This window comes from Danio rerio, chromosome 8 (assembly GCF_052040795.2).
Source record: "Danio rerio strain M-AB ecotype USA chromosome 8, GRCz13ab, whole genome shotgun sequence".
In the NCBI taxonomy this organism is placed as follows: Eukaryota; Metazoa; Chordata; class Actinopteri; order Cypriniformes; family Danionidae; genus Danio; species Danio rerio.
Genome location: NC_141028.1, coordinates 4,893,754 through 4,920,644, shown reverse-complemented (window position 1 = coordinate 4,920,644; position 26,891 = coordinate 4,893,754). Strand labels below are relative to the sequence as shown.

Sequence of the window (26,891 nt, the reverse complement as noted above, 5' to 3'; positions counted from 1 at the left end):
TCCGTAAACTCCACCCATTAGAATATCAGCTTGGTCTTTATACTGTAAAATCGCAAATATATTTAATTATTGATTGTGGGCCACAAATATTATCGTGATGATACGATTTATGGTGCAGCCCTTGCATTAATCAGCTGCTACCGTACATTATAATAATAATTTCTTCTTACTTTGTTCATTTTTGGGGCAATCTCCTCTTCCCTCACCACTACATTCAGCTAAATACTGCTTCATAGAGGAACAAAATTCATTTAGATTGAATTACTTGTGTTCCTCACTTCAGTGGCTGCTGTAACTTCTCTGTATTTCAGCAAAAAATATGAAGACTTCTCTGCAATTGAAATACAAAGACAAAGGAAAGAAGATACCCAAATGTAGTCAGGAGTTGTAGGGTGTGTCATGAGAAAACCGACATTAAATAACCAAAACACAATACAGTCATGGAAATGAAACACAAAGAACACGGCACAAAAGGATGTGACATTGAGAACACAGAGCACGTTAAAAGGGTAACTTGTTTAATATTGTTTAACCCTCTCAGAGCATTCAAAATCTGTGTAGCATTTTTATATTCAGGATCTGATTGGACCTTATGCGTGTATTTTATTTATATTTTTTATTAATAAAAGCAAAATGAAACACGATTATTATTATTTAAAAAATGTTTAACTAAAACTAAAAATAGCAGCAGAAAAGAAACGTCATGAGTGTGAACACCTTATTGTTCTGTAACTGTTGTCATTTTTGAAACATCACCTTCTTTGCCTTTTTTTAGTTAATTTTTTGATTAAATATTTTCATGGAATTTATTAGAACGAATCTTTCGAGAGTTACCAGTATTATCCCTGTTAGTGTAAATAGATTTAAACAAAATTTGTTTGAATTTATAGCTCAAAATTCAATTTATAGCTTGAATTTTATAGCTTTTCAAAAGTAACTGGTAAATAAACATGCGTGTGTGTGTGTGTGTGTATATATGTGTGTGTGTGTGTGTGTGTGTGTGTGTGTGTATGTATATATGTATATATATATATATATATATATATATATATATATATATATATACACACACATACAGTAAATATATATATATATATATATATATATATATATATAAATATACAGTAAATATATATTTATATAGTACATATATTTATATATATATAAAATAGTTTCTTCGGTGCACAAACAACAACGATTTAGTAATAATCATAACCGGTTATTATGTACTGACGTCATTAATTTTAGAGTGTGTGTTTGCTGGACAGTCGTTTTCTGACACTGGAGTACAGCAGAAGCCCCTATTTCACTGTAATTGAGAAAATGAAAGTACGCTTTATTTCTCTCTCTCTGTGGCCCATTTGACCTGCTGGCATGACGTTTCCTCTCCTCTCGGCTGTTACATCACTGTTACTTCTGCATACAGACTTGAGCGCATGTCTGCAGAGCGAGTTTTCTCCTATGTGTCTATCATGGATGAGCTGTGATCGCCACTGTGTCGGTGTCACTTATCGCTGAACAGTGATTTCCAACAACGGCAGAGTGTTAGAGCCAATTGCAGCCCTTGCTGTTTAGCGCCTGACCAATCATAGGGGTGTAAAATCTCACTCGAAAGGGCTCATAAAGTGAGCGGGATATTTATTTTTGTTTATTTGCTATGAATATATGCGCGACATGTCTGAACTGAAGAGCAGAGGGATCCGGGGGTGAGTAGTGTGCGCAACTTATTTGAGGACCGGGAGGGAGATTTCAAAAAACGAATCAATGCTGTTTTTCAGCCTTCATAAAGCATATAAACATGATTGTCTTCTCAATAAAATTCATGTTAGCCATTTAGCAACGAAACTAGAGTCACCGGGCTGACAAAAGCCCCGCCCATCACATGAAACTGCGTCTGTTCTGAAGCGAATTTGTCGCGCGAATGAAGCTGATTTTGACATGCTAATGAAGTGAGTAAACTCATGTTCACACGTCTATTTACGCGTGAAAAGTGCCTGGTGTGAACACAGCATAACAGAGTTTTACCCTCATTAATGCAAAAATGGCAAACAAAATAAAATCAATCAGGCTTGTTCTATAGAGAGCCAGCTTTTCTTTAGATTATTCTTTAGATTAGCATTGTTTCTTTTGGGTTGTGCAGTTTCATTCAGAGAATTTCTTATACTGTAAACTCAGACTTTTTTCATCACATCCATAACGCATGTTTATTTCCCCAAAAATAAAAAATGATGTTCCAATGTAATGTTAACATATACGTTCTCTGTGAATTTGTTTTGATTTTTACTGCAAATGTCACATCCATAAAGCTGGATTTACCAACACAATCTCACAGCAATTCGTAACTTTTTGATTTAGTAGCTAATTCGTATAAATTCGTACGATTTCATTCATACAATTTAGTATGATTTGCTCATTTGAGGGTTAAGGGGTGGGGTTAGGTGCCACGCCTCCTTTTTAAAATCATACAATTTCATTCGACTGAACTCGAATTAGCCACTAAACTGACAAAACGCACAATACTTACGTTTTCTTGTGAGATCAGGCTGGAATTGCTCACATATATATTTATATTTATATATTTATATTTATATATATATATATATCAATGGAAATGGCTGGAAAGTCAGGGAAATGTAGAGTTGTTGCGGAGCTCCCGAATGTAGTTCTTGTATTGTATTGGTGTAACTTAAGTGACAGACGTGACCCAGAGCTCTGAATTGAGTCATTTGTATATAATAAATGACTAATATTGTTGCCATTGAAAATCCTCTCCTGACTTTTTACTGAACACGCATGACATTGGTTCATAATTCCACAATTAGAATTAATTGTTAGAGGTGTTTTGTTAGGGTTAGGGATCAGGGTTGGGATTAGGCAATTAGGGATTGGCTGATGCCAATTTTTTGAAAAATGACCAGTGGCAGCTAATATCAAGATATGGATTTACAGGATTGGATGTAGAGAGCACTGTTTATCCAGCTACTGTCATCTGGTAAAAACCGTTACAGCAGCGAAAACATAGCGGCTGCATTGAATTACAAGGTTAAAAGGAAACCACAAAAGGGAAGTGTGTCTTTGGTATGTTGATGAGGGTGGTTGCAGATGAATAGTATTTTTGTGGTGTCAGGTCCTGGTCTTGGTCCTTCTGTTGAAGTCTCTAAGGCTACGTTCACACTGCAGGCAAATGTGGCATGAATCTGATTTTCCCCCCCTCATGTGAGTCAGGTGATGACAGTGTGAACAGCCCAAACCGCATGGAATCTGATCTTTTCAGGTCAGATCTGTGCCACTTTCATATGTAGTCTTAAATCAGACACAGATCTGATGTTCTGCAATGCGACCGCAGTGTGAATGGTTATGTCAGATTTCATGTGACTTTTACGTAATCTTTGAGCGACATGCTTCATCATTCTGTGCTGCAGACATCATCTACCCCTCAGCAGCACAGTAGAACAGCACACAGGGCGATTACAGTACCACAGAAAGTTGGTTGTTCATGTTGCAAAAGAATTTGAAGTTATAACTGGTGCTTGTTAACTAATCTGGTTAACGATTGAGGCACGGGTTGATCGCGAAGCCGAAAAACATCGTGGGTGTTGCGGATGGGGGATCTGTGTGCAAATAAGGAAGAACTTTCTCTCCGAGAGAAAAAAAGGGCAGGTGCTCGAGCACCCAAACCACCCTTCTGCTCGTGTCTGCTGTTTATAAGGAAGTAAAATTAAACTCCACAAACTGAGATAAACCAACTCCGGCTTCACAGTTCAGTCTGCGGCTGGCTGCTTATTAACCCTTGATGAGTCCGCTACACCGCCGGTGGTCAGAGCGCCACGCACAGCGCTTGTCATAAATCACAAATGATCAATGTTTTTTATCATCACAGGAGACTTAATTTTATTACTATTTAGATCTCAAATGCCGAAATACACATAAGTAATAGCTAGGGGTGTAACGATACACTCAGCTCACGATACGATGTGTATCACGATATAGTGTTCACGATTCGATATGTATCACGATATTTGGAATAAAAATTGAAAATTTAACTGAAATGCAAATTTTACCAAGTAAACTATTTTTTATGTATTTCTTTTGTTTCAACTTGTTAAACTGAACCTTCTTTAAGAAAATAAATTAAACAGGCCTGTCTCTGGAAAATAAAACAATTTAAAAACTTCTTAAAAAATATTATTGAAATGACAGAGACAATATTAAGGAACAATTTAAGTAAAGGTGCAAAAAAAATAAGCTTTCTATTCCAATTGAATTTAACAGTAAGAGCTTAAGGCTTTGCTTAATCACTTGCGTTTTTTTGTGTGTGCAAAAAAAATCCACATTTCCAGGTATTTAATTCATATTTAATTAAATTCATTTAGAGATATCTCTAATTACAATTGTGACTAGTCAAAACTCATTTAGAGATATCTGCAAATATTTTTCAATGGAAGTCAATGGAGGAATATGACTAGTCATAATATATTTGCAGATATCTCCAATCTGATTTCGTACTAGTACAATTGTAATTGCAGATATCTCTAGATATCTGACTAGTCAAAATATAATTAGAGATATCTCAAAATATATTTATGGATAGTCAGAACAAAGGTTTAAATGCTAAAACGGCTTGCCATACGCGCGCGTCTATCAAAGTCCGCCCTCTGTAGTAACAGCTCAGGTCAGCTCATGTCATGTGTGATTTTGCGGCGGGAACATTATATGAAGACAGAATAATATTTTAGGGTGAATTGTACCTTATAAATACAGTATGTGACTCTTTCAACACCATTAGGAGGTATCCCTGTCGCTGTGCAAAGTATGTAAATCACTGTGAAGACTTTAAAACTTAGGATGTTTGACCCAGTATGCGTGTCAAAAAGCGGACGAGTCTAAAGCAATGACTGTACAACCGAAATGTTGCCAGACGTCTGATTTTGAGAGGATGGGCCATCCTCTATTTCAGCTCCACTCATCTTGGTCTGCTAACATTACTGCTGCTGCAATCTGAACTCACGTGCGACAGCAGGTGGAACGTAGCTCACGTGCAAACAGCTCAACTAATAAGAGAAAACGGACGTCATATCGTAATCAAATCGTCATAACGCCACGATGCATATTGTGACATTTTTGCATCGCAATAAATCGTACAACGATAAATCGTTACATCCCTAGTAATAGCAGAACAATCATTTACAGTTCATGAATTACACCACGGTTGTCTGTGAAAAGGGTAATAATAATATAAGCATGATCTGACAACGTGCTTACTCATGCAGCACTCACGTGTGTGGATAATTAGACATTTTGTGCTCTCCGTAATGCACTTTTGCGCATGCTGGTCAGTTGAGGACCATGATCTGTTGACACTGCAAATCTGATATTGGCCACATTTATAAGAGCAGTGTGAACAGCCATTCAGAAAATAATCATATTTGAGCACTAAGCCTTGCAGTGTGAACGTAGCCTAGGGTGAGTACACTCAAACCACAATCGGACTCCTTAGCAGAGCAGATGACATGTAGCAGTCATCCTTGGCAGTAGGGCTGCAGCAAACAATTATTTTGAAAATCGTTTCATTTACCTATTTTAGAATGAATAATTATTGATATGACAGTTAACTTGACGAGATTTATACCTATTTAATGTACAAGCTGGTACCCTGTATCTTCTTCCTGACGGTGTCAGCTTGTATTAATTATGCAGAATAGAGCTTACATCATTTTAAGGCTCTGTGAGTACACATGTTGGGTTAGTTTACTAACTGCCAAGAGGCACGGTGTCATTTTACATGGTGAATTGTGATTGGTCTGTCTCGTAAGTCTTGTCTTTAGCATTAGTATGGGTTGGTGTTGCTGTGCTCAACAACCCAGTTTTTGCCCATTCTTTACAGGGAAACTGTTTCTCATCTAGTGTAAATATCAGACTCTTGCTTTGGGACACCACATTAAGACTACATATTTCTTCTTTAATCAGGTGAGGAATTGAGTTAACATTAATACCAAAAATGTCATTTTAAAAAATTTGTTAGAATTTTTTTAATGTTTAAAAGCTAATAAAGCTGTTTTTAATGATGATCTCATGAACTTTTAGCTGTGTTGTAGCTTCTGTCATGTATTCAATTGATGCATTTCTTTTAATTCTTATCTTTAAAAAATATTCACTTCCAAAATTCTTTTTAGATCTGAAAATGTCAAGCACAAATGGAATATTGCCGTGTCGCCTGGGTTTAGTTGTGACGTTAGCAGGCATCGTCTGTTTGAGCATTATGTTTTTCTGGTTTCCTCCTTCACCGACGTGTCCTCCTCAATTTGTTCAACGAGTTCAACATTATGAAAGCAGCTCTGCCAAAAGCAGCAACTCTCTTACTGACACAGCAGAAAACAAACCTATCCCAGATAGCAAAATACACTCGGGCCAGTTCCGGCTAGATTGTCGCCTGCCGGAGACTAACCCCTCGGCCCAAATTCGGCTGCCGGACTCGGGCCGGATGCCTGTGGACTCACTGCCCGATTCCGGCCCAAATCAAGCGGGCCAGATGCGGCGGCCGTAAGCGAGCCGACGCTGCGCATCCGCGCCGGAATCGGCGCGAGGGTAATGTGCGCTGCGGCCCGGAGCTGGCGCGACTCCGTATTTATACACCTTATAAAACCTTTTGGTATTACATTGGTACTTGATATATGGTATTACAACCATTTGAATTTATATAACAGCAAACACAGGCTATAATGTAAACACAAAGTGTAAGCACTGCGTTTAACCTTTGAATAAAGTGCAAACTGCATACATATTCTGTAACGAAAATAATCAGACAAATGACAAAATAAATAAATGTTAAACGTTTATTGATTGCATGAAAAAATAGTACTAAAATTTTATACATAATTTTGTAGTGCACAAGAATATAATATAATTTATTTTTTCATAAAAACAACAATAAAACAACACAATAGACACACAGAAAGATTTAAACAAAAAAAATCTAAAAATTACACACAAACACAGATGTTTTTTAAAAAAACCCTGTTTTCCCAATAGACTTGAATTAAAAAATTGTAAAAAACAGCTAAATTTTATATCAACCTAAATATAGAAACCAATTTAAGATATAGCAAGAAACATCTTAAAAATACCAATGACAATCCGTAAAATATCCAAGTCAAACTTGTAAAAAGTACTGCAGAATTCTGAAGAAACATCTTGAAACATTTTTTAATAAAACATTAAAATAATAATAAACAAACAAATATATATATATATATATATATATATATATATATATATATATATATATATATATATATATATATATATATATATAATTGCAGAAGTATAAAGTCAAACTTTTTTTTTTAATAAACTTGAACAAAAGCAATTGCACAAACAGCAAGACATGAGTGAGATGATTATACATTTCATATATATACACGTCTTGTGCAATTTTAAATTTATAATTTTATTTGTATTACGTTTATTAAAAATGTATCAAGATGTTTCTTCAGAATTTGGCGCACACACATACATGCATACATACCATACATATATACACACACACACATATATATATATATACATATACATATATATATATATAATTGCAAATGAAAGAAACAAATTGTTCAAGTATCAGGGAACATCCTAATACACTTAAAATGTTGTTTAAAAAATAAAACAAAATAGTGATGTAGACATTTGACACATTAGCTTTCTCTTCTTTCTTCCTCCATCCCTGTCAGGGGCAAGTTGTAGCTACCTTGTAATGCATTTTTCCACTTCTTTATCAGTGGCGTGGTATGGACATTTGTCCTCACTCCATCTGTGATTAAAAGATAAACAGATAATTAGTAGTGAACAAGTACTAATGTAAAAAAAAAAGGAAAAAATTAGGAAAAAAGTAGGCTACCTACGAAGCAAATAAAAAAAAAACAATAAAAAAAACAAATAAACTTAAAACACTTTGAAATTAGCAAGAGCTTGAACTTACCAGTTTCTTCATTTGTTCGGGCTGCTCCTTTAGTTGATTTTCAAGCTTTTCCAAATCCAATTGGCCAAAGGAAGGTCAAATGTGTTTACATCTGGAATTTCATCACGTCTGTTTTGGTTTTGTGAGAATCAGGCCCAGCTGCTGCTTTATGACGTTGCATGATTTTAAAACTTCAGTCAGTCGTGCTAAAAAAGAAAAATAACAGATTAGTATAAATCAACCTGTAGCTTATTCTCATAAAACTTCTGTAAATACAACAGTGGGTTAGACACTGCTGATATTCTCTAGTTGATCTTTACTTTCTAGCTGCATTAAACATTAACAAATTTAGTGATGTCTTACAAAAACATCACGAGATGCAATAAGTTCTGTCTTGATCTCAAACTGCACTAGAACAAAGACTGTAAATGTTCATAGGTGTACTGCAGGAGTGTCCAAACTTTTTGGGCCGAGGGCCAGATGCAAAAAAACAAACGTTGTCGCGGGCCAAATTTTACATACATCACACAGACATATATATATGTCTGATATGACATGATATATATATACATGATATATATATATATGACATGATATATATATACAGTTGAAGTCAGAATTGTTAGCCCCCCTAAATTATTAGCCACCGTTTATTTTTTCCCCAATTTCTGTTTAACGGAGAGTTAAACATTTTTTCCACACATTTCTAAACATATTAGTTTTAGTAACTCATTTCTAATAACTGATTTATTTTATCTTTGCCATGATGACAGTAAATAGTATTTGACTAGATATTTTTAAGACACTTCTATACAGCTTAAAGTGACATGTTCTTGCTCTGTTAAACATAATTTGGGAAATATTTAAAAAAGAAGAAATAAATCAATGAGGGGCTAATAATTCAGACTTCAACTGTGTGTAGACAGACAGACAGACAGACAGACAGACAGACAGACAGACAGATAGATAGATAGATCATAACAAGAACTGCTGCTTAATTGAATGCATGTAATAGCGACACCCGGTGGTTATTTATTGAATTACGTTCATTTTTGTATAGCGGGCCAGATTCTATTGATATTTATAAAAAGCCTCGCGGGCCGCAGATGGCCCGCGGCCCGTAGTTTGGACACGCCTGGTGTACGGGAATGTACAGTATCTGTGCATCTTGATGGTGGTCTTAAGATTTCTGCCATAGTCATTGATGGTGATGTGACTTGTGGTGCTGCATTGATTTCTTTAATCTTCATACCTGCCTTTTATCCAGCCTCTTTGTTCCAAGTAATTTTTCTTCATCATGGTATAGATGTGTCTATACTGTCCCTTAATCAGATACATTTACAAAACAAAACATCACTTTAGTATAGTGCCAGGGCAAAACTCACAGGTTGTAATAGATCAATGACATAATGTTGACAGTATGTGTTTAAAATAATTGCAAACAAACCTGTTCTGTCTTTAGATGTATGACAGGCGATCATCATCCTCATCTGTCTACCAGTCAGAAATCACAGTTGCGTGTGGATGTTTGAGTCGAGCTTCCTCATATGCATCTATAATAAAACATCACATTGTTGTTAACCTCCCGTAAAGAAAAGTTCAAACCCTGAAATACTATCAAAGTTAATTAATGCATATAATACCTATAGTGTAAATAATCAGTACACTGAAGGTTGCACAAGATTTATTCGGAGATTCATGCAGAGTGACAGCCTTATGAATCTGAGACATAGATTTGTAAGATGGTCAAGCACATGCATTATTTTGTACCCATGAAGATTAACCTACCATTGTGAAAAATGTTTGTTGATGATAGCCAATAACAATAAACCATTTCAGCTGTTTGTGAAGCAATTAGTAATGTAATGTCTGAAAAGCTCAATCCATGTTGAAAATGTATCAGCAGTTTACAGCTTATGGACTTTTAGCACACAACTATAACATGCCTATTCACGTTCAAAAGAGTGTGCCATTGACTTCTTTGGTCGTGATGTGCTGCAAAATGATCTCACTAACCTTTGTTAAACAAGAACAATGAGACTTAACCAACAAATATTGTTACCCATTCATTTAAATCAGAATTTATCACTGTCAATAACATAAAAAAAAACATCAAAATCTGCTTTAAGACGTTCAGTTTTACATTAACTGACAATTACAGCTTGAACAGAAGATATAATTGATTCACATAGGCTAACACATATGAATTAAAGTGCATAGTAATATATTTCTCTCGGATAATTTAAAGAGAATAGTAAACAGTCGAGTTTCGATCATTTTCGTGACTAACTGCATAAACAAGATAAACAATAATATTTTATTAATCCAAAACGATTCGTTTTTATTTACACATAATCACAGAATTAATACTGTTGGAGAAGTATACGCCTGTACAATGATTTTTTCAACATCCACGGTACTTTATAATGTTAAATCAGGAAAAAAACACGTTTTGCCAAGTTAGTTAATGGATTCGTCTACAGAAACTTTCTTTAACGCAAAGTTAGAATACACACAAATTCGTTTCATGTTTCTTTAAAATAATTAAAATAGTTTTCAGTTACTACACACGTTACAATCTAACATTGTGTAAAAGGAAAAGGAACTTTCAGACGTGTTTGTAACTGTTAGCGTTAGCATACATTAGCTCCAGTCGTGTTTCTTAAAGCAAGTTACATTTCGTATCAAACTGTTTTAAATTACTAAACGCTGTTACAACCAAACACCGTGGAAATGTTTTAAGCTCTAAATTCGCTAATTATACAGAACACAAGCAGTAAAAAGCTTACCTTTCTGACCGGACTCCACGTGAAATGTTTGAAAAACCAACCCTTTTCTTCTTGTAATCTTCGTGCCATGGTGGTTGACAACCAGCTTTTTGGAGCATTACCGCCACCGTCTGGATTGGAGTTTGGATCAGGAATTTAGTAATGCATGTGTTTATTATGAAACCAACTTCTGCTTTAAAAAAAAAACAGTCAGCACAGGAGCGTGCTATCTCAAAATTAGAATTTTACATAGTTTTTCTCTAGATGACATGTATAATCTATTTATAAATAATATTGTTTTGTTTGCGTCTAAACATTGCGACCATCCACACTAAATATTCTTGTTTTTTTTTTTTTTTTGCTATCGTACCATTAATATTTTCTCAAATTATCATTAAACGTGGAGCTAACAGATTACTAGATAAAATAAGAACTTAATCGGTTGCCATCAGCCGAGTCCTTGCCAGAAGCGGCCAGGATATGGTTGACCGGAATCGGGCCAGTGCTTTACAGCCGCATCACAACCGCATGTGCGCGAGCGAGCTGCGGGCCGCACTCGGCCCGGATAACACTCGCCGATGCCGAGTCGGAGCCGGAGGCGCCGAGGGGCAGCCGAGCTCGGGCCGATTACTGCCTGCTATCTGGGGACGCTGTGTGATTTCTCATTAGGTGTTACCTTTTTGTAAAAGTGTATCTAAAAGATGGCTAAAAGATTTGTTGTAGACTGTGGTATTATTTTACCTAGTGTAAGTAGGGTCAGGCTAATTAAATTAAACCAAACACTCTTTTTTTATATAGTATTTTCGCAAGTAATATAATGTTAAGGCACACGAATAACGTTTTTTGGGATTCACGTAGTTAATGTTAACGTTAATTGACGGTTAAGTTACTTGACGGTTTGTTTCATCCTGATTTAAATGTTGAGTTTAAAACTTTAGGGGTCACATGTTAAACTTGTGAGCTGCTGTGGATGTTTTCATCCACTCCGAGGTGATTTTGAGTCTTAATTTAGCCACATCGTTCTCTGTGTTTCAGCTAGCAGAATGATTTTTGGTGACCAACCTTATTGACACACATTTTAAGAAAATACTTTAATAATAAAAAAAACGATACACACTGGGCATTTTACTTTGCATTTATTGCATAAATATACTTTGCATAAATCTTTAAGTTAACCTCAGTCCTGAAAATTACAGGATTTTTATCTCTTAATTGCCTAATTCATAAATGATGTCACTGATTTGGTGAAAGAAAAACACGTAAAATTACATATTTTCAATATTAAAAGTAATTGTGGACTGGATTTTTTTTTTAGCTTTTATTACTTTCTTGAACATGTGAAACAACATTGCCTTTAATGCATTCATTTTGATTTATTTTTCCCTCACTAATTTACTGTGTGACTTCCATTATAACTACAATTGCAAAACCAATGCAATGTATAATCATGCATTTTTGATTGTTGGTGGGTTTCCCTGTTAGGAAGAGGTCAAATTTGTAATTTTCACTGTTGATAGTCAGTTGGCACCATTAGCTCTTTAGATTTCTGAATTTTATATGAACCATTGACCTTTTTATTCAATGCGGAAGTGCACTTTTAGAACTTCCGATTCAGTTGCCTATGGGAGAAATGACTAGAATAATAAATGGCAGAAAAGTGAAGTAAATAATTTTATTTACTTCACTTTTCTGCCATTTATTATTTAAGTAAACAAAAACAAACACTGTATTTATGCACCACCAAATGTGGTTATAATGGAAGACAACATGGCTTAAACAGCCACCAACAATAAATTAGGGAGAAATATAAAAATCTAACAATGCATCAAAGCCAATGTTGATATTAATCATTCACATGTCCAAGACTGGTTTAAAAGGAAAAGAAAATCCAGTCCACAATTACTTTTTATATTAAAATGTAATTTTGTGTTTTTTCACCAAATCAATGACATAATTTGTGGACTTGACATTTAAATAGTTAAAATCCTGAAATCTTTAAAAACTTTTAGTAGTTTTGATCAGGACTGAGGTTGATTAACAGACTTATGCAAACAATTTTGACATATTTATCTGATGCATTTTTACAGCAGTTTAATTTAGTAGATGTTTTAATCCTGAACATAACTAAATGGCAGTACTGTACAGTGCACAAGGGTTAACAACATCACATATTTTGTGGTTCTTTTTACTGAAAAAGTGGACTTTTGCAGTTATTTTCCTCGTGCGAGTCTAAATATCACAAAGTATTTGACAAATTTGCATTTAAACTATAAAACTATTATAGTTTTAAAAATGTTATGAGACTAGAATTGTAAATAAAAAATAATTATATAGAAATCTGAATAAATATTTTGAATACAAATTTATTATCTAACATTAAAAAAAAGGAATCTGGTTAAACTTGTTTTAAATGAAAGGGTATATAGACAACTAAAAAAACTGTCCATCTCATTCAACTTTCCTCAGTCAGAATTTGGCCTCTTATTTGTCTAAAAGGCGCCTTCAATGGGTAATTTTCACAATTTGTATTGGCATAGCAGTCAAAAATGGGACAAATGCGCACATGTAAAGAATTCTGGATTTTGGCAGTGGAGCGTTACGTCTTTCCAACCACCCGAACTCCCCCTGGCTAGGGCCTCTTATTTTTAAAGCTTGTTTCTGATATATCCTCCATGAAGGATATATGAATATGTGTAGAATGTGTGCAGGTGTATGCATATACATTTATACCTAGCTGAGTACTTTTTTTGTTTATTTTTATTTTGATGCCATTTGATATGAGACCGTTATGATCCATTTTTTGTGCTTGGATTCCTTGGCTAGATTTAATAGAGAATGGGAATATACATCATGGCGATTGGCGGGTTGCTTTCTGCAATGTCTTTTGGACCTGTTTAAAGCGCACTATATAAACCAATCCAAAATCATCACAGAAAAAACTGACCATTTTATAGAAATACCATTTGTAAAATGTCTTAATCACTCAGAATATAATGGACTAACATGTAGATACCTTTATAAAACATATGTGTGTCTGATAAAATATGCATTCCCTTACATTGTCCCTGCTGCTAAAGTGGAACTAGGGAATCTGAGCATAGATGCAAAGCAACAAATCAAACAAATGTACAAGCTTCTTTGTAAGCAAGTGACAGGGTATCAACGAGATGCCACAAGAAAACATTTTCATAGGTTTCTTTATTTGTCGTAGGGCTGCACAATATATCGTTTCAGCATCGATATTGCAATTTAATTATTCAGTGTAGTCAAATTGCAGTATTTGCAATGTTTTGTCTGTATTATAATTTATCATTTGCATGTGTTTTTGAGGCCTGTGACTAGATGAGGATTTTAGAAACATTTAAACACAAGGCATTGTAGCATTAGTAACTTTAAAAACAATTATTGAATTAATTTTATTTTTCAATTACTTTTCCTGAATACTGTTAGACTCTGGAAATGATTTCAATTGTAACTTTCTTTTATTGTATTTATTTATTATTTTAATTTGTTTATTAATGTTTTGCAAATGCGTTCCCCTACAGAATCATCCCAATCTAAACTTATATGGGCAATTCCACGCAAATGTCAACCTTGCCATAAAAAATTATTTAGTTTTCAGCAAAATAGACAAACCGTTTCTACATTTTTTTGTGTTAGCAAGTATTTTACAGTAATGTAAAAATACTTGTGAATGTATCTGTCAGTATTTCAAACTATTATATTTATTTTGCCAAAATCACACAAGTGGCAATTTCACAGCTGTCACATCCATAACGGAAATGTGTCACATCCATAACAACACTTTTTCTTCATAAATGCAAAAATGTCAAATAAAATAAAATAAAATCAATCATTTTAATTTTATAGTGAGCCGACTCATACCTGTTTGATGAGCATTGTTTCTTTTGGGTTGTGCAGTTTAACTGTCAATTTCTAAATAATCTGTTGTCGACTGTAAATTCGCAAACTTTTTTTGTCACATCCATAACGCATGTTTATTTTCCTAATTAAAAATATAAAACATGTTTACATATTGATATTTTTCTGCTCCCATAACTCTGTGGTGAGCTATTTTGGAAAATATAAACAGAAGTTTTGATATAATGTCAACATATACTTTCTGTGTGAAATTATGTTTTGAGTTTTTACTGCAAATGTCACATCCATAACACTGGAATTGCTCATATATTTTTTCTTTCTGAGCTAATCAAGTCATCTGGTGAAATTGTATTCATATTGCAATACTGTATAAACTGGTGGTATAACTGATCACAAATCTCACGGTTCAGATCACTGTTTTTTTTTTTAGTCATGGATCAGACCATTTTTTTGAAGGATTAATAAACATGCAAATCACCATCCTTAATGATTTGTTGTGTTGGTGTTGAGATCCCAATCATTTAATAATTAATCATGCAGCTTACACTGAATGCATTAATGCAGGCTTAACAAGTAGTGACAGAAAACACCTTTAATGAAACTTACCACATCCCGAATAACCTACCACAACTACTTCTGTCATCATTATATTTTACAGGAATGCTTAAATGCTTTCATTCATATGATTTGAATGATGAGAGAGGCGATTTGTCTGTGATCATTACAATTTAGGATTAATATACGAGTAAAAACAAAAGTATTAATTCGCAGGTCGTGTGTTCTAAACCATGGGTTGCGATTCATAGGAATTACGGATCAATCGTGATCCGATACAACCCTAGTATATACCGCAGACTAACAAAACATCGCAATGTTATATTATTCCATTATCGTGCAGCCCTAATTTGCAGTGTGAGGACTACAAATAAACTTTCGGAAACTTAAAGGTTATTGCAAATCTAGAGAGATCAATGGGATGCCGGATTCTGTTTCTTAAATTCCCTGAATTTATTGCACTATTACAACACTTTTCCATTTTCTGTTGACAATCTAAACTGGGTTTTAAATGTATTTTAAATGTTAAAAAAAAAAATTTGAGCACACCCAAACTACAACACCGTTGTACAAACCAAATCTACATCCTTCGGTTTACTGTAAACATGAGCTGTAAATGTTCTCTACTGTTTCAGTACACACCCGCATGTGTGTTAAGATTGTGTTCTGGAAACAATGTATCTGCGTATGTCTATCTAAATACATTGACAGACAATTTGAAGATTAGTGCACCGCACCCAATACCAAACCTACCCATTGTGACTAACTCATTATAGCACTCCTTATTGCTCCATTTTAGCAAAAATGTACTTTTAAGCTAAAAAAAATAAAAGATTTGTGTTATTCAAACTATAAAGCAACTATGCAGAATGTCAAATGACCCAGAATTTGTACATTTGTGTCAAAATGGTTTGTTTACTATCATTTATTTCCAATGGAAAAAGGCAAAATAATAACATTTGGGTTCAGGCAGTTATTGACCTGGTAATGATTTAGATGCATTTGGTTAATAAATCTCAAGTACTTCACATTCACTATAAAACATTTTCACACACTTGATCAAGTTTATCCATTTGCAGTGATTATCAAAATCCCTCCATGGATGTTCACAATTAGAAAATCTGAGATTGTTTATATTAGTTAAAATACCAGTCATAGATATCATGAGCTTCTTTATATTCCCTGTGTCGTGCTATATAATCACAGGCAGTGCAGATGGGCAGAATGAACTCTTGGGTCTGCTGGATTAAATGAGGAGTTGCAGTGAGATGTTTCCTCCAGTTAAAGTACCTGCGATAGGCAACGTCATCTTTATCCAGCTGAAGCAGATATTCTGCCAGTGACTTTGGATCTTGAAAGTCCTCCACATGAATAAAGGCGTCTCCAGGAACAAAGTTTTCATAGTTCTTTCTTGGAGGACCCAAAACCACAGGAACAGTTCCTACAGCAAGAGGACCATTGATCTTCTCTGTAAAATAGTCCTTGTGGATGGAGTTCTCAAAGGAGAGGTAAAATTTGCAGCTAGCGAGGGTAGGATAGTACTCATTAAAATCCAAAAAATTTGCATAAGCCTTTCCAAACATAGTAACTTGGATGTGTTTGCTGAACTCTTCGTAAAACTTGTTTCTTGTGCCGACACCAGTCGATGCAGCATTGTTACTTACAATCCAACAAACCAGTTTGTCCTTTTTTGGAATGACGAAATCCTCCTCTGGTTTCTTCCTGGTTCTCACACGCCACCGTACAAGAATATCAGCGTCATGTCTGTAGCTGAGAGTGAGATTGAAGAGGTTTTCCAGACCGGGAATCTTTCTGGTGTTGGTTGGTGATTCAACATGAAACCAAATCCACCTCTGGAACCGAGGACGAGGCGATTGAGGAAGGTTGGTCAGATCCCAGCTGATGGCTTTGTGAAAAATGAGGACGGCGTCTGATGTGTCATAGAGTGATCTATTATCCGTCAAATGACAACCATCAATATTGAAAATGGTTTTGCAGTCACTGAAATCAAAGAAGTAGTTTTCAGGCCAGAACCACAACAGAAGGATAGGTTTGTCTTCTGCTGTACCAGTCAGAGAGTCACTTTTCTTGGCTGAGTAACTTTCTTGTTGCTTCGGGTTAGGTAGTGGAGCTGGACAGTTATTTGGAGTTGAGGACCAGCAATAGAGGATCGTCAAAGAGACTAGTCCTGCCACTACCATTATAGCAACCAGACGAGGCAGTGAAATTCCTGATAAACTTAACATGTTGTGATCTAAAGAAAATTATTTAAAGAAAAATTTTAGTCTTTTAGCACTGAAAAAACAAAGTACCATCTTAATAAAAGGACATGTAAAAGTTTGAGGTTTTTAGTTTAACTGAATAATAATGATGATGATGATGATGATGATGATAATAATAATAATTATAATTATTAAATCAAATGTATTTAAACATTTCTTAGGTAATGATCTTCATACACTAAACTACAAAATTACATTTATCTTTTGAACTAAAACCTTTTGTAAATTTCAGAGAAGTAGTTTAAGAAGAAAATTGTTTTACCTAAATTAATTTCAGAAATGCAAATCCTTACCTCTTTTAAGAGCCCCTGTGAGAAGATCGACAGTGTCTCCTACAGCACGGTTCACAGTGCTGACAGTTGTGTGTGGGTCTCTCCTAAGGGAGAATGAATGAAACTTTATTTGCTCGTCTACACACTTATAAGAACTTGCTTGTGCTTGCGAAACCAATCATAATTCTGCATGTAAATATTACAGGCACGTGATCCTTTTTGGCGTGTTTGGCTCCATCCATATAATCAAAACACCTGAACCAGTTAATCAAGTTACCATTTGTTAGGCAAGCCTGGACATCTGCCACAGTTTTTTTTTTTTTGCTTATTTAATCATGAATGTCAGGTCGTATAAGAAAAAGTGCTATTTTACATGTAAATCTCAACATTTTAAATCTATAGTTGTTTGAAGAATAGATTTTACTGGTATCACAATTAGTCTATTAAAAAATATCACAACCAAAAGAAGAACAATTTACTTATTAGTAATCCTGCAGCAATGACAACTTTTTCCCCATTGTATTGTGTGTATATATATATATATATATATATATATTCATTTATTTATTTATTTATTTATTTATTTATTATATTTACTAGATCTGAAAGTTATTTTGGTATAATCATATTTCAGCATTAAACATGGTATCTTAAAAACTTTTATAAAATTAGCAGCTAGCTAATTAATTTAAATTGAAGTGAGGTGAAAGCAAAACTTAGTTTTTTTATGGTTATTTAACTACACATTGTCATAAATAACCTGGAATTGCAGTTCAAGGCAAATGTATTATTATTCATATTAATAATAATAATGACAATGATAATAATAAAGCTGTTATTAATGTTTAACCTTAAACCAGAGTTCCAACACTTCTTGCAAGTACTTGAATTTCAAACATGCATTTTTTGAACTTGTAGGTTAATCCAACATTTACAAATTGCCTCCCGTGTCATTAAATGTTGCAGCAGTTACATTGTGTAACCAATAGGTGGCGACAGCCATCAAAATTATGTCACTGAATAGCTTTTTCAAAAATGACCCATCCATCTATAACAAAACATTAGGTTTTATGAGGGATTTGTGAATCATTAATATGAAAATAAATTTGATCTGTTGTACGAGATATTAGATTTCTGTATTTAGCATTCTACAATAACGGTAGCAAAGATATTTTTTTGGATTGAATATATATTTTTTTGTTTCAGCTGGTTATTTCTTGATTTTTATTTTTATTAAAATTACAGGTTCTAACTTTTGTTTGTTAAACCAATGGTTTTTGCAGTAATATTTTTGTATAAATGGAAAGCAAATGACGTTTGTCTCTTTTTTGCTGGTCTAAAAAAATGGTCTAATCCATGGCTCAAACTGTAATGGGATTTGTGATCCATGACACCAATAGTATATATTAACAATGTGAATATACCTAGTTGCATAGCTGAGTAAGTGTTTAGTACATGGAAATGACCACATTAACAAACACTAGTTTTTTTTTTGTTCTGTAAATCCTTTGAGTGAAAAATTTCTGTGAAAAATCGAGCCAATCAGAACAAAACTGACTGACTTTTAGGTGCAAAGTACTAATAATTAACACACTCAACATTTGAATGTACTCAAGGTCACATTCTGCAGCATGTCAGCTGGACCTGAATAAGCAGCCGAGTCATCAGAAGTTCAGCAAAACAGACTATTACGTTATTTTATGATGTTTATCTAAGCTTATATTAAACTTACTATGTATGTGGGACTCCAATGCATATTATTTTATTGGTGCAGGGACACCAATAAAACCAAAGACTGTACTTATTGCCAGGTGCACTGTTTTTGTTTGTATTGGGAGGGAACAGTGTGGTTTCAAAGCCTGCAACACCATGCTCATGTATCATCCGCAATTTCGGTTCAGCAAATCAGTTTAAGCGAACACACACACACACACACACACACACACACACACACACACACAATGTAATTTAATATACAGAAGGTTATTGAAAATAATCAAGGTTTGATTTGGATCGTTTTAGGTCGTATTATCCAGCCAAACTCTACCCTCTGGCAGAAAAATAAATCAGTGTACATGACACAGAGCTCCTTACTATTTGTGAAGTGTGAAATATTGGATCATCTATCGCGGTATACCTTAAATGGTCATCATCCCATCCCTAAACAGTACTTGCATTTTAACATGTAATCCTCCATTTTCTATCTAAATAATGTATAACCAGTTCGTATGGAATCTTGTTATTGGCTAGGCAGTTAAAAATGGCTATGCACACCTGAAGTGGCGATGCATTACTGTGTGTGTGTGTGTCTGTCTGTGTGTGTTTGTGTTATTTTCTACTAATTCAGCAGACCGGAGTCATTTATTCTGTTTATACACCGATAACCACTCCTAAAGTTGTATTTGAAGAAACCTCAAACTGTTCCTGTGTGTAGGATTAATTTCTTATGCAACTCACACAAAGCCTAATGATTTGTTTGGGTTTGATTTGACAGTTGTAGGCTATGGGATGACTGAAAACTTTGCGTAGTCTTACGGAAATGTAATGTGGTCAATACCTGCTTATAAATACTTTAGCTGTGCAGTTCCCTTGCCCGGGGATCCCTCCCATTGCAGGGCGAGAGGGGAGTCTGAGCTCAGGTAGATCTCAACTCCCCTGCTCTAGTAGCTAATGAACAGACTGGGAGTTACTTGGAGCATGTGTATGGTGCTGATTTGGATAAGTCAATTAACTTAAGTTGCATTTTCTTAAACTCCACACAGAAACGTCGGCTGGCTTGGTAAGGACTTGAATCAGTGACTTTCTTGCTGTGAGGCAACAGTGCTAACTGCTGGGTCACCGTGCCACCCATCTCGGAAAGGAGGAGTAGGAGTAGGGGTGGAAGGGGGCATTCTTCAAAATACAAATCGCTATCGTATGGAACTTGGGTTATTTATTGTGACGAATCATCTGCAGTGCACGTAATTAACTTTTTTTTCTTGGTAGCACCGGTGCTCCTAACTTCAAAATTTAAGCGCACCAGACAAAATTTAGCCGCACCCACCAAAAATTATGAGCACCGTTCCTACACGTTTTATATTAACAGCTAGTCAAAACTAACAAATAAATATCTGCATGCTCTCACCAGTCCTGCACGCACTGCTTGACTTAAATAAGATTGAGTTAACATAATAACTGTCCCGTTCTCACGGGTGGTGTCTGATATTGCACAGATGATATTGACATATAACTTATTATTTGCATACGTCATCTTAATAGCAATAACAGTCTTTTCATAAGCAGCAATATTAGTTTCATCTCAGTGAATGCATGCTTTTTAGCAATGGTGAACAGGGTGACAGTAGGGCTGCTCGATTTTGGGAAAAATCGTAATCACGATTATTTTGGTCAATTGTAATCACGATTATTCCAAACGATTATTAGTTGTAGTCAAAATTATTAGCACTCTTGAGAATTTTTTTTTTCTTAAAGAAATATTTCCCAAATGATGTTTAACAGAGCAAGGTTTTTAGCAGTATTTCCTCTAATATTTTTTTCTTCTGGAGAAAGTCTTATTTGTTTTCTTTTGGCTAGAATAAAAGCAGATTTAAATATTAAGAAACCTCTTTTAAGGTCAATATTATAAGCCCCTTTAGGCAATATATATTTTTGATTGTCTGCAGAAGAAACTACTGTTATACAATGAACTGCCTAATTAAGCCTTTGAATCACACTTTGAATTTGAATACTTGTATTTAAAAAATATCTAGTCTAATATTATGTGCTGTCATCATAGCAAAGATCAAATAAATCAGTTATTAGAAATGAGTTATTAAAACTATTATATTTAGAAATGTATTGGAAAAAAAATCTTCTTTCCATTAAAAAGAAATTGGGGGAAAGTGGTTGCTAATATTCAGGAGGGCTAATAATTCTGACTTTAGCTGCATATATACAGTTATTTTCCACCCTGCAATGGAAAGAGAAATAAATACAATAGAATAAAAATATGAAACAAACTGTGCTTTGAGAATCTTTACTGTAAGAAAAACACTTTAGCTACAAAAGGCTTCAGTCAAGAGCACTGAGGGATTTTCTTGTTTTATTAATAATGATAAAAAAGATGGCAGTAAGAATTGCGTGCTGTTACTTTAATGGTTTCGCTTTCATGTGTCTTTTGGTCCTTATTACAAAATGAGGGTTAATATGAATAATCACTAAACACCACGTTTTGACACCTATTTGACCTTTAAGCGCTCGCGTTAAGATGACTTTATATGTCTGGGCTCTGCTCGTCACAGTGTGCAAATGAGACCAAGTGCAGGTCTTTCGCGCTTTTAAGAGCAAAAAGTGAGAAGAACTGGAAAGGGGGCGGTAAATAATGGAATAATCGTTTATCTCGATACATGATCACTAATCAGATCCGGCATTATCTGTAACTTTAGGTCTAAATCTGTCAGCGTTGTTTTCATTCTCTCGTATAACATTTTAGCGGCTGTAGCTCCCTGTCATCGGAAGTGAGTGGTTTACAGCTAATATTATCCAATCCATTCGCGATCGGTTCTAGTGCAGTGGGCTAATAAGAACAGGTTGAAGGCGCGACAAGCATTGCGGGCTTTTTTTACTGCAGCAAGTTGACATGACGACGGTTTTAAACCATTCCTGAGTGCTCAATTTGCAGTTGTTGGGTGCAAAGATGCTTAGTGCATGAATGCCTTTTAAATCCACGCATTTGGTAAACATTTTGCAGTGAAAACAGGTCGTATAACATCAGTTTTATGCATAAATGCTCCCATATATAATTTGTGGTCGCATAGATAAAATTTTGTGCGCTTATGCGACCAAAACAGTCGGAATTTCAAGCCCTGATTTAATTGGTGAATTATAAATTGTCTAATGCAGGACCAGCTGTGGTCAATCAAAAGCATGATCTCCTCTAGAAATTAGTTTATAAATAAACTTCACAAAGGGATTGCATGCATTGTACTGTGCAATCACCTGCAGTAGGCTTGCTGTGATATTCAGTGTAGACGTTGTTTTTTTTTTTGGTACCGCCTTAGTAGAGCAGAACTGCTTTGGGGTGTACGTGTCAGATAAGACACACATTGTGCAGAGCCGTGGTTGCCTAGAGGCATGTATGTATCGTTTTACTACATGCAAAACTTGATCTTTGCATAAGTACATTTGCCATTTACTTAAAGTATCAAAGTTACTTGCCCAGAGGAAGAGACAAATAATATTCAGTTGAGATACTCAGAATTAGGGCTGCATGATATTAGAAGAAGCTCACCTTGCAATATTTAATTTTCCTGCTATGATTTTTTTTTTATTAATTATTTTTTAAAATAATTTTAATTTATTTATTTTTTTTATAGACCTTTTTCTTAGAAAGCAAAATTACGCATTATGCTGTGCGTGTATGCACAAGAGGAACACTAAGAACTTCCGGTCGGCAGCTGATGCGGATAAACAGTCACATTTGGACAGCATTGAAATGATAGTTTTAATCTATTTTACCTGCTTTTATCATCTTTGATCTAATACTGTTGTCGATCAGAACCACCTCCTGGACTAAATATTTTAAAAATGTGATCTAATGAAATGGAAAACTACTGATGTGAGGCATTTTCCCCTCGTTGTCAGACGGCATCTTCAGCAGTTTAAATGAAGCCTCGTCATCGCTAAAGTAAAAATTTTCTCTCTTTTTTTTCAGACATATAACCAGTCCAAACAAATGTATTTCACCAAAATGTTTGACACGCGCGTAGCCTACTGTACTGTTCCACTAACACACTGATTTAATAAGTGTTACAAAGTAAAAATAAGTTGGGGTTTTGAAAAACACATACCGTGGTGAATACTACACAACACACTAAATGAAACCTAAACGGCTCGAATTTATTGGTCATTTTGTAAATTGCATGACTTGCATATCTGTTAAGTTTCATGCCAGTAATCTGGTTTGCTCTATAATGCAGTGAAGTGTTGCGTGCGTGTGTGCATGCGCGCGCATTAAAGAGCCACTGAGCCAACAGGTCAGGAACGCACACACTTTCTGACTGTATTTCTGATGGCAGACACGTGAGCTAGGAGAACGTTTTTATCTCGTGCTTGAACTAGAGCTGCACAATTAATCGTTAAAGGATCGCAATCTCGATTCAACCCTCTAGACGATCTTAATCCAGCATTTCTACGATTCTGCCAATCATGTTTTCAAGTTCAGGAGAGAAGAAAAGGCAGCTCCACGAGTCTCTTTATTGTTTCACATACTGTACGTTGCTCAGTGACATTGACACCTCCAAATGATGTTAAATGAGTCACATACTGTATTTCTAAGGTATAATTCACCTAAAAATGTAATTTTTGTCTTCATATAATGTTTTCGCGGCCGGGAAATCTCACATGACTGTGAGCTGCTGGCCGTGAGCTGTTATCACAGAGAGGGCGCGCGCGCTCTACTTAATGATAGATGCATATGTTGCGAGTAACAGGTAATACAGTTGTAAATAATATTCTGTTCGTGGCACAGAGTGATCGTTTGGGAGCTGTGCCGAAAGTGTGCACTTCATTTAAATGATCATATCGCATTTTAGAGTTATGATTACGTCAAGCATTTGCTATGTTTTTTTTTTCTTTCATAGCGAACACACAGCTGTGCATGAAAATAAATGTTTACAATGTCAGTATAACTACTCTTGCCTATATATTGTTGTTGAATATAATCTGATAATGGCAAATATCAGATTTTTTTATGACAGATTGCAAGCATATATCTCAAACATAATAATTCAACATCCTAATTATTATATGTAGAATAGAATTATTTATAAAAACCAGTAGACCACATAATATTATCAAGGTTGTGCCATATGTTTGTTTTTACCATACCTTTATTTTACATATACCGAATCGTGAGAAAATCGTGATCTTTATTTTAAGCAAAAAAATCGCGATTCTCATTTTAGCCAGAATCGTGCAGCTCTAGCTTGAACTACATCTGATATTATAACGGCTTTAACACACACCTTTCAAAGTTGTGTGTCAAAAAAACACTCAGTAATCCATTCAAAACGCTATTGAAACCCATTTTCAGAGCACAAATTACCCATTGTATACGCTGTAAACTGAAGTTCTTAACATTCTACAGGAAGACACTGGTTGCTTTGGCGCCCTCCATGCAGCAGTCGAGAAAAGGTCCATGTATTGCAATTTTTTAATATTTTCACAAGCCTGTTATGACGTGTCTTTATAGTTCATCATAATCTTAAATCCTTAAAAGTTTTTAATATTTTGATAAAAAAAAAAAAACGAAACTTATTAACATTTTTATGCATTTATGAATTTATTATATCATCTTTGCATGAAATCACAAAAAAATGTATTTTCGCTTATGCAATGTGTTTGTAATGCAGCGTCTATGGGGATGAGAGTAAATTTGACGTTATTTTCTCCTCTATTGGTCATCATCAGTTTCACACTTTTTTTTTTCATTTTTCTGAAAGTCTTTACCACCATCATGGAGTTTATTTTATCATTTCAGCTAATAGGATTGTAAATTATTCGTTGTACTCTCCCATTCACTGCGCTCCGAGTTTACCCAGTTATGACCCCTTCCGCAACTGACAAATTCGGAAATGTGAAAAGGGTCGGCTCTAGAGCCGCATGCGGCTCTTTAGCGCTGCCCTAGTGGCTCCCTGGAACTTTTTCAAAAAATGTTTGAAAATGGAAAACGATGAGGGAGGTAAATATATTTTTTGTTTTAATATGGTTTCTATAGGAGGACAAACAATCTTAACGTTTTCCAATGCTGTAAAAGTGTGTAGAATATTTAATTTCAACATTTCTGTCAACGAAGATTTGCGTCATAGCCTGCGACACACGTTTCTATCAGCAGGGCGGGATGCCAGGCAGGTAGCTGTTGTAAACAAACCGGCGGCTGTGTGATGCGCCATGGAGCGCAAGCTGTCTTTGCCAAAGATGTACAGCGGGGCACGCTTTCTCATTTTCTCTCCCTGAGAGAATTCAAAGAAGCCCATCCCGATCACTCACTCAACGGTGATTATTTACAAGGTGCGATCGTTGATATGCAAACTGCATTTGGGAGCAGATTTTGCGAGTTGCGAAAGGAAAAAACGAGACTGTCTTTCCTTGACACACACCCCTGGAGATTGACCCTTCCTTGTTGAACACATTCCCAGGAATGACTCGAGCTGATCTTGAAATGGAAATGGCAGACTGCGTTTTATTGCACTGTTTGTTGCCCAGATAAGGGACACGTTGTGCACGTTCATTTTGATGTTTATTTGAATCCTCAAAATAAAAAAAACATTAAAAAATCTGATTTCTTTATTGCATTTCTTTAATTTCATCAAAGCAAAACATAATGCAATAATATTGTAATGAAGTTAAACTTGAAAATTAAACATAATTCATTAATATTGTAATGAAGTTAAACTTGATCATTAAACATAATTCATTAATATTGTAATGAAGTTAAACTTGATCATTAAACATAATTCATTAATATTGTAATGAAGTTAAACTTGATCATTAAACATAATTCATTAATATTGTAATGAAGTTAAACTTGATAATTAAACATATTTCATTAATATTGTAATGAAGTTAAACTTGATAATTAAACATAATGCATTAATATTGTAATGAAGTTAAACTTGATAAACAAACATAATGCATTAATATTGTAATAAAGTTAAACTTGATCATTAAACAATTCATTAATATTGTAATGAAGTTAAACTTGAACATTAAACATAATTCATTAATATACTATAATTAAGTTAAACTTGAGACGGCATTGTACAACAGAGTAGTCACGTGGCGCGTCATTCTCTACAGGATGCACTGCAGGGAAATGAACATTTAACCATGAAGGCTCAGTATGTATTTGTAGCCAACAAAGTCATTTTTATAGTATGCTAATATAGCTAATGTAAATACATACAGCATGTGTTGCCATCATTATAAGGCTTTTAATTTTTTGCGGCTCCAGACATATTTATTTTTGTTTTTTTTGGTCCAATATGGCTCTTTCAACATTTTGGGTTGCCGACCCCTGGTCTATTAGAAAGGAATTCTTAACAGAGGAAATTGGTGCGTGAGCAAAGATATTTGCATGCTTGTATTAGACAAATGCACTTTCAAATTGTACTAGTGTGTTCTCTACATTTGTCATTTT

The 26,891-nt window shown here is 34.8% G+C and overlaps 3 protein-coding genes and 1 long non-coding RNA gene across 8 annotated transcripts in view; 2 read left to right on the top strand and 2 right to left on the bottom strand.

Annotated features, from left to right (window-relative positions):
- fut9b.1 (fucosyltransferase 9b, tandem duplicate 1) overlaps nt 1–26,891 on the top strand; it is a 207,687-nt gene that overhangs the window by 95,070 nt on the left and 85,726 nt on the right.
- fut9b.3 (fucosyltransferase 9b, tandem duplicate 3) overlaps nt 1–26,891 on the top strand; it is a 163,559-nt gene that overhangs the window by 95,042 nt on the left and 41,626 nt on the right. The window contains 1 exon segment of the mRNA NM_001008604.3: nt 5,885–5,967. The gene's annotated coding sequence lies outside the window, so the exon portion shown is untranslated.
- On the bottom strand, nt 6,821–10,798 carry LOC147842521 (uncharacterized). Of its 4 annotated transcripts, none has more exons than XR_015497437.1 (6): nt 9,598–10,798; nt 9,402–9,507; nt 9,207–9,277; nt 7,976–8,160; nt 7,604–7,807; nt 6,821–7,190 (listed from the first exon to the last, which is right to left on the bottom strand). It is a non-coding gene; the product is annotated as an uncharacterized LOC147842521 (long non-coding RNA). The 4 variants fall into 4 exon arrangements; XR_015497436.1 differs by having other exon boundaries at nt 10,744–10,798; XR_015497435.1 differs by lacking the exon at nt 6,821–7,190 and having other exon boundaries at nt 7,508–7,807; nt 10,744–10,798.
- The window catches only part of LOC147842519 (4-galactosyl-N-acetylglucosaminide 3-alpha-L-fucosyltransferase 9), a 32,435-nt gene continuing 20,543 nt past the window's right edge, over nt 15,000–26,891 (bottom strand). The window contains exons 3-4 of one of the 2 annotated variants that reach the window (XM_087264167.1): nt 17,735–17,817; nt 15,000–17,413 (exon numbers count right to left, since the gene is read on the bottom strand). In XM_087264167.1, the coding sequence (XP_087120293.1) occupies nt 16,296–17,405 (1,110 nt within the window). In that variant the 5' untranslated portion in view covers nt 17,406–17,413; nt 17,735–17,817 and the 3' untranslated portion in view covers nt 15,000–16,295. The remainder of the gene's footprint in view (nt 17,414–17,734; nt 17,818–26,891) is intronic. The other variant, XM_087264168.2, reaches the window with a different exon arrangement.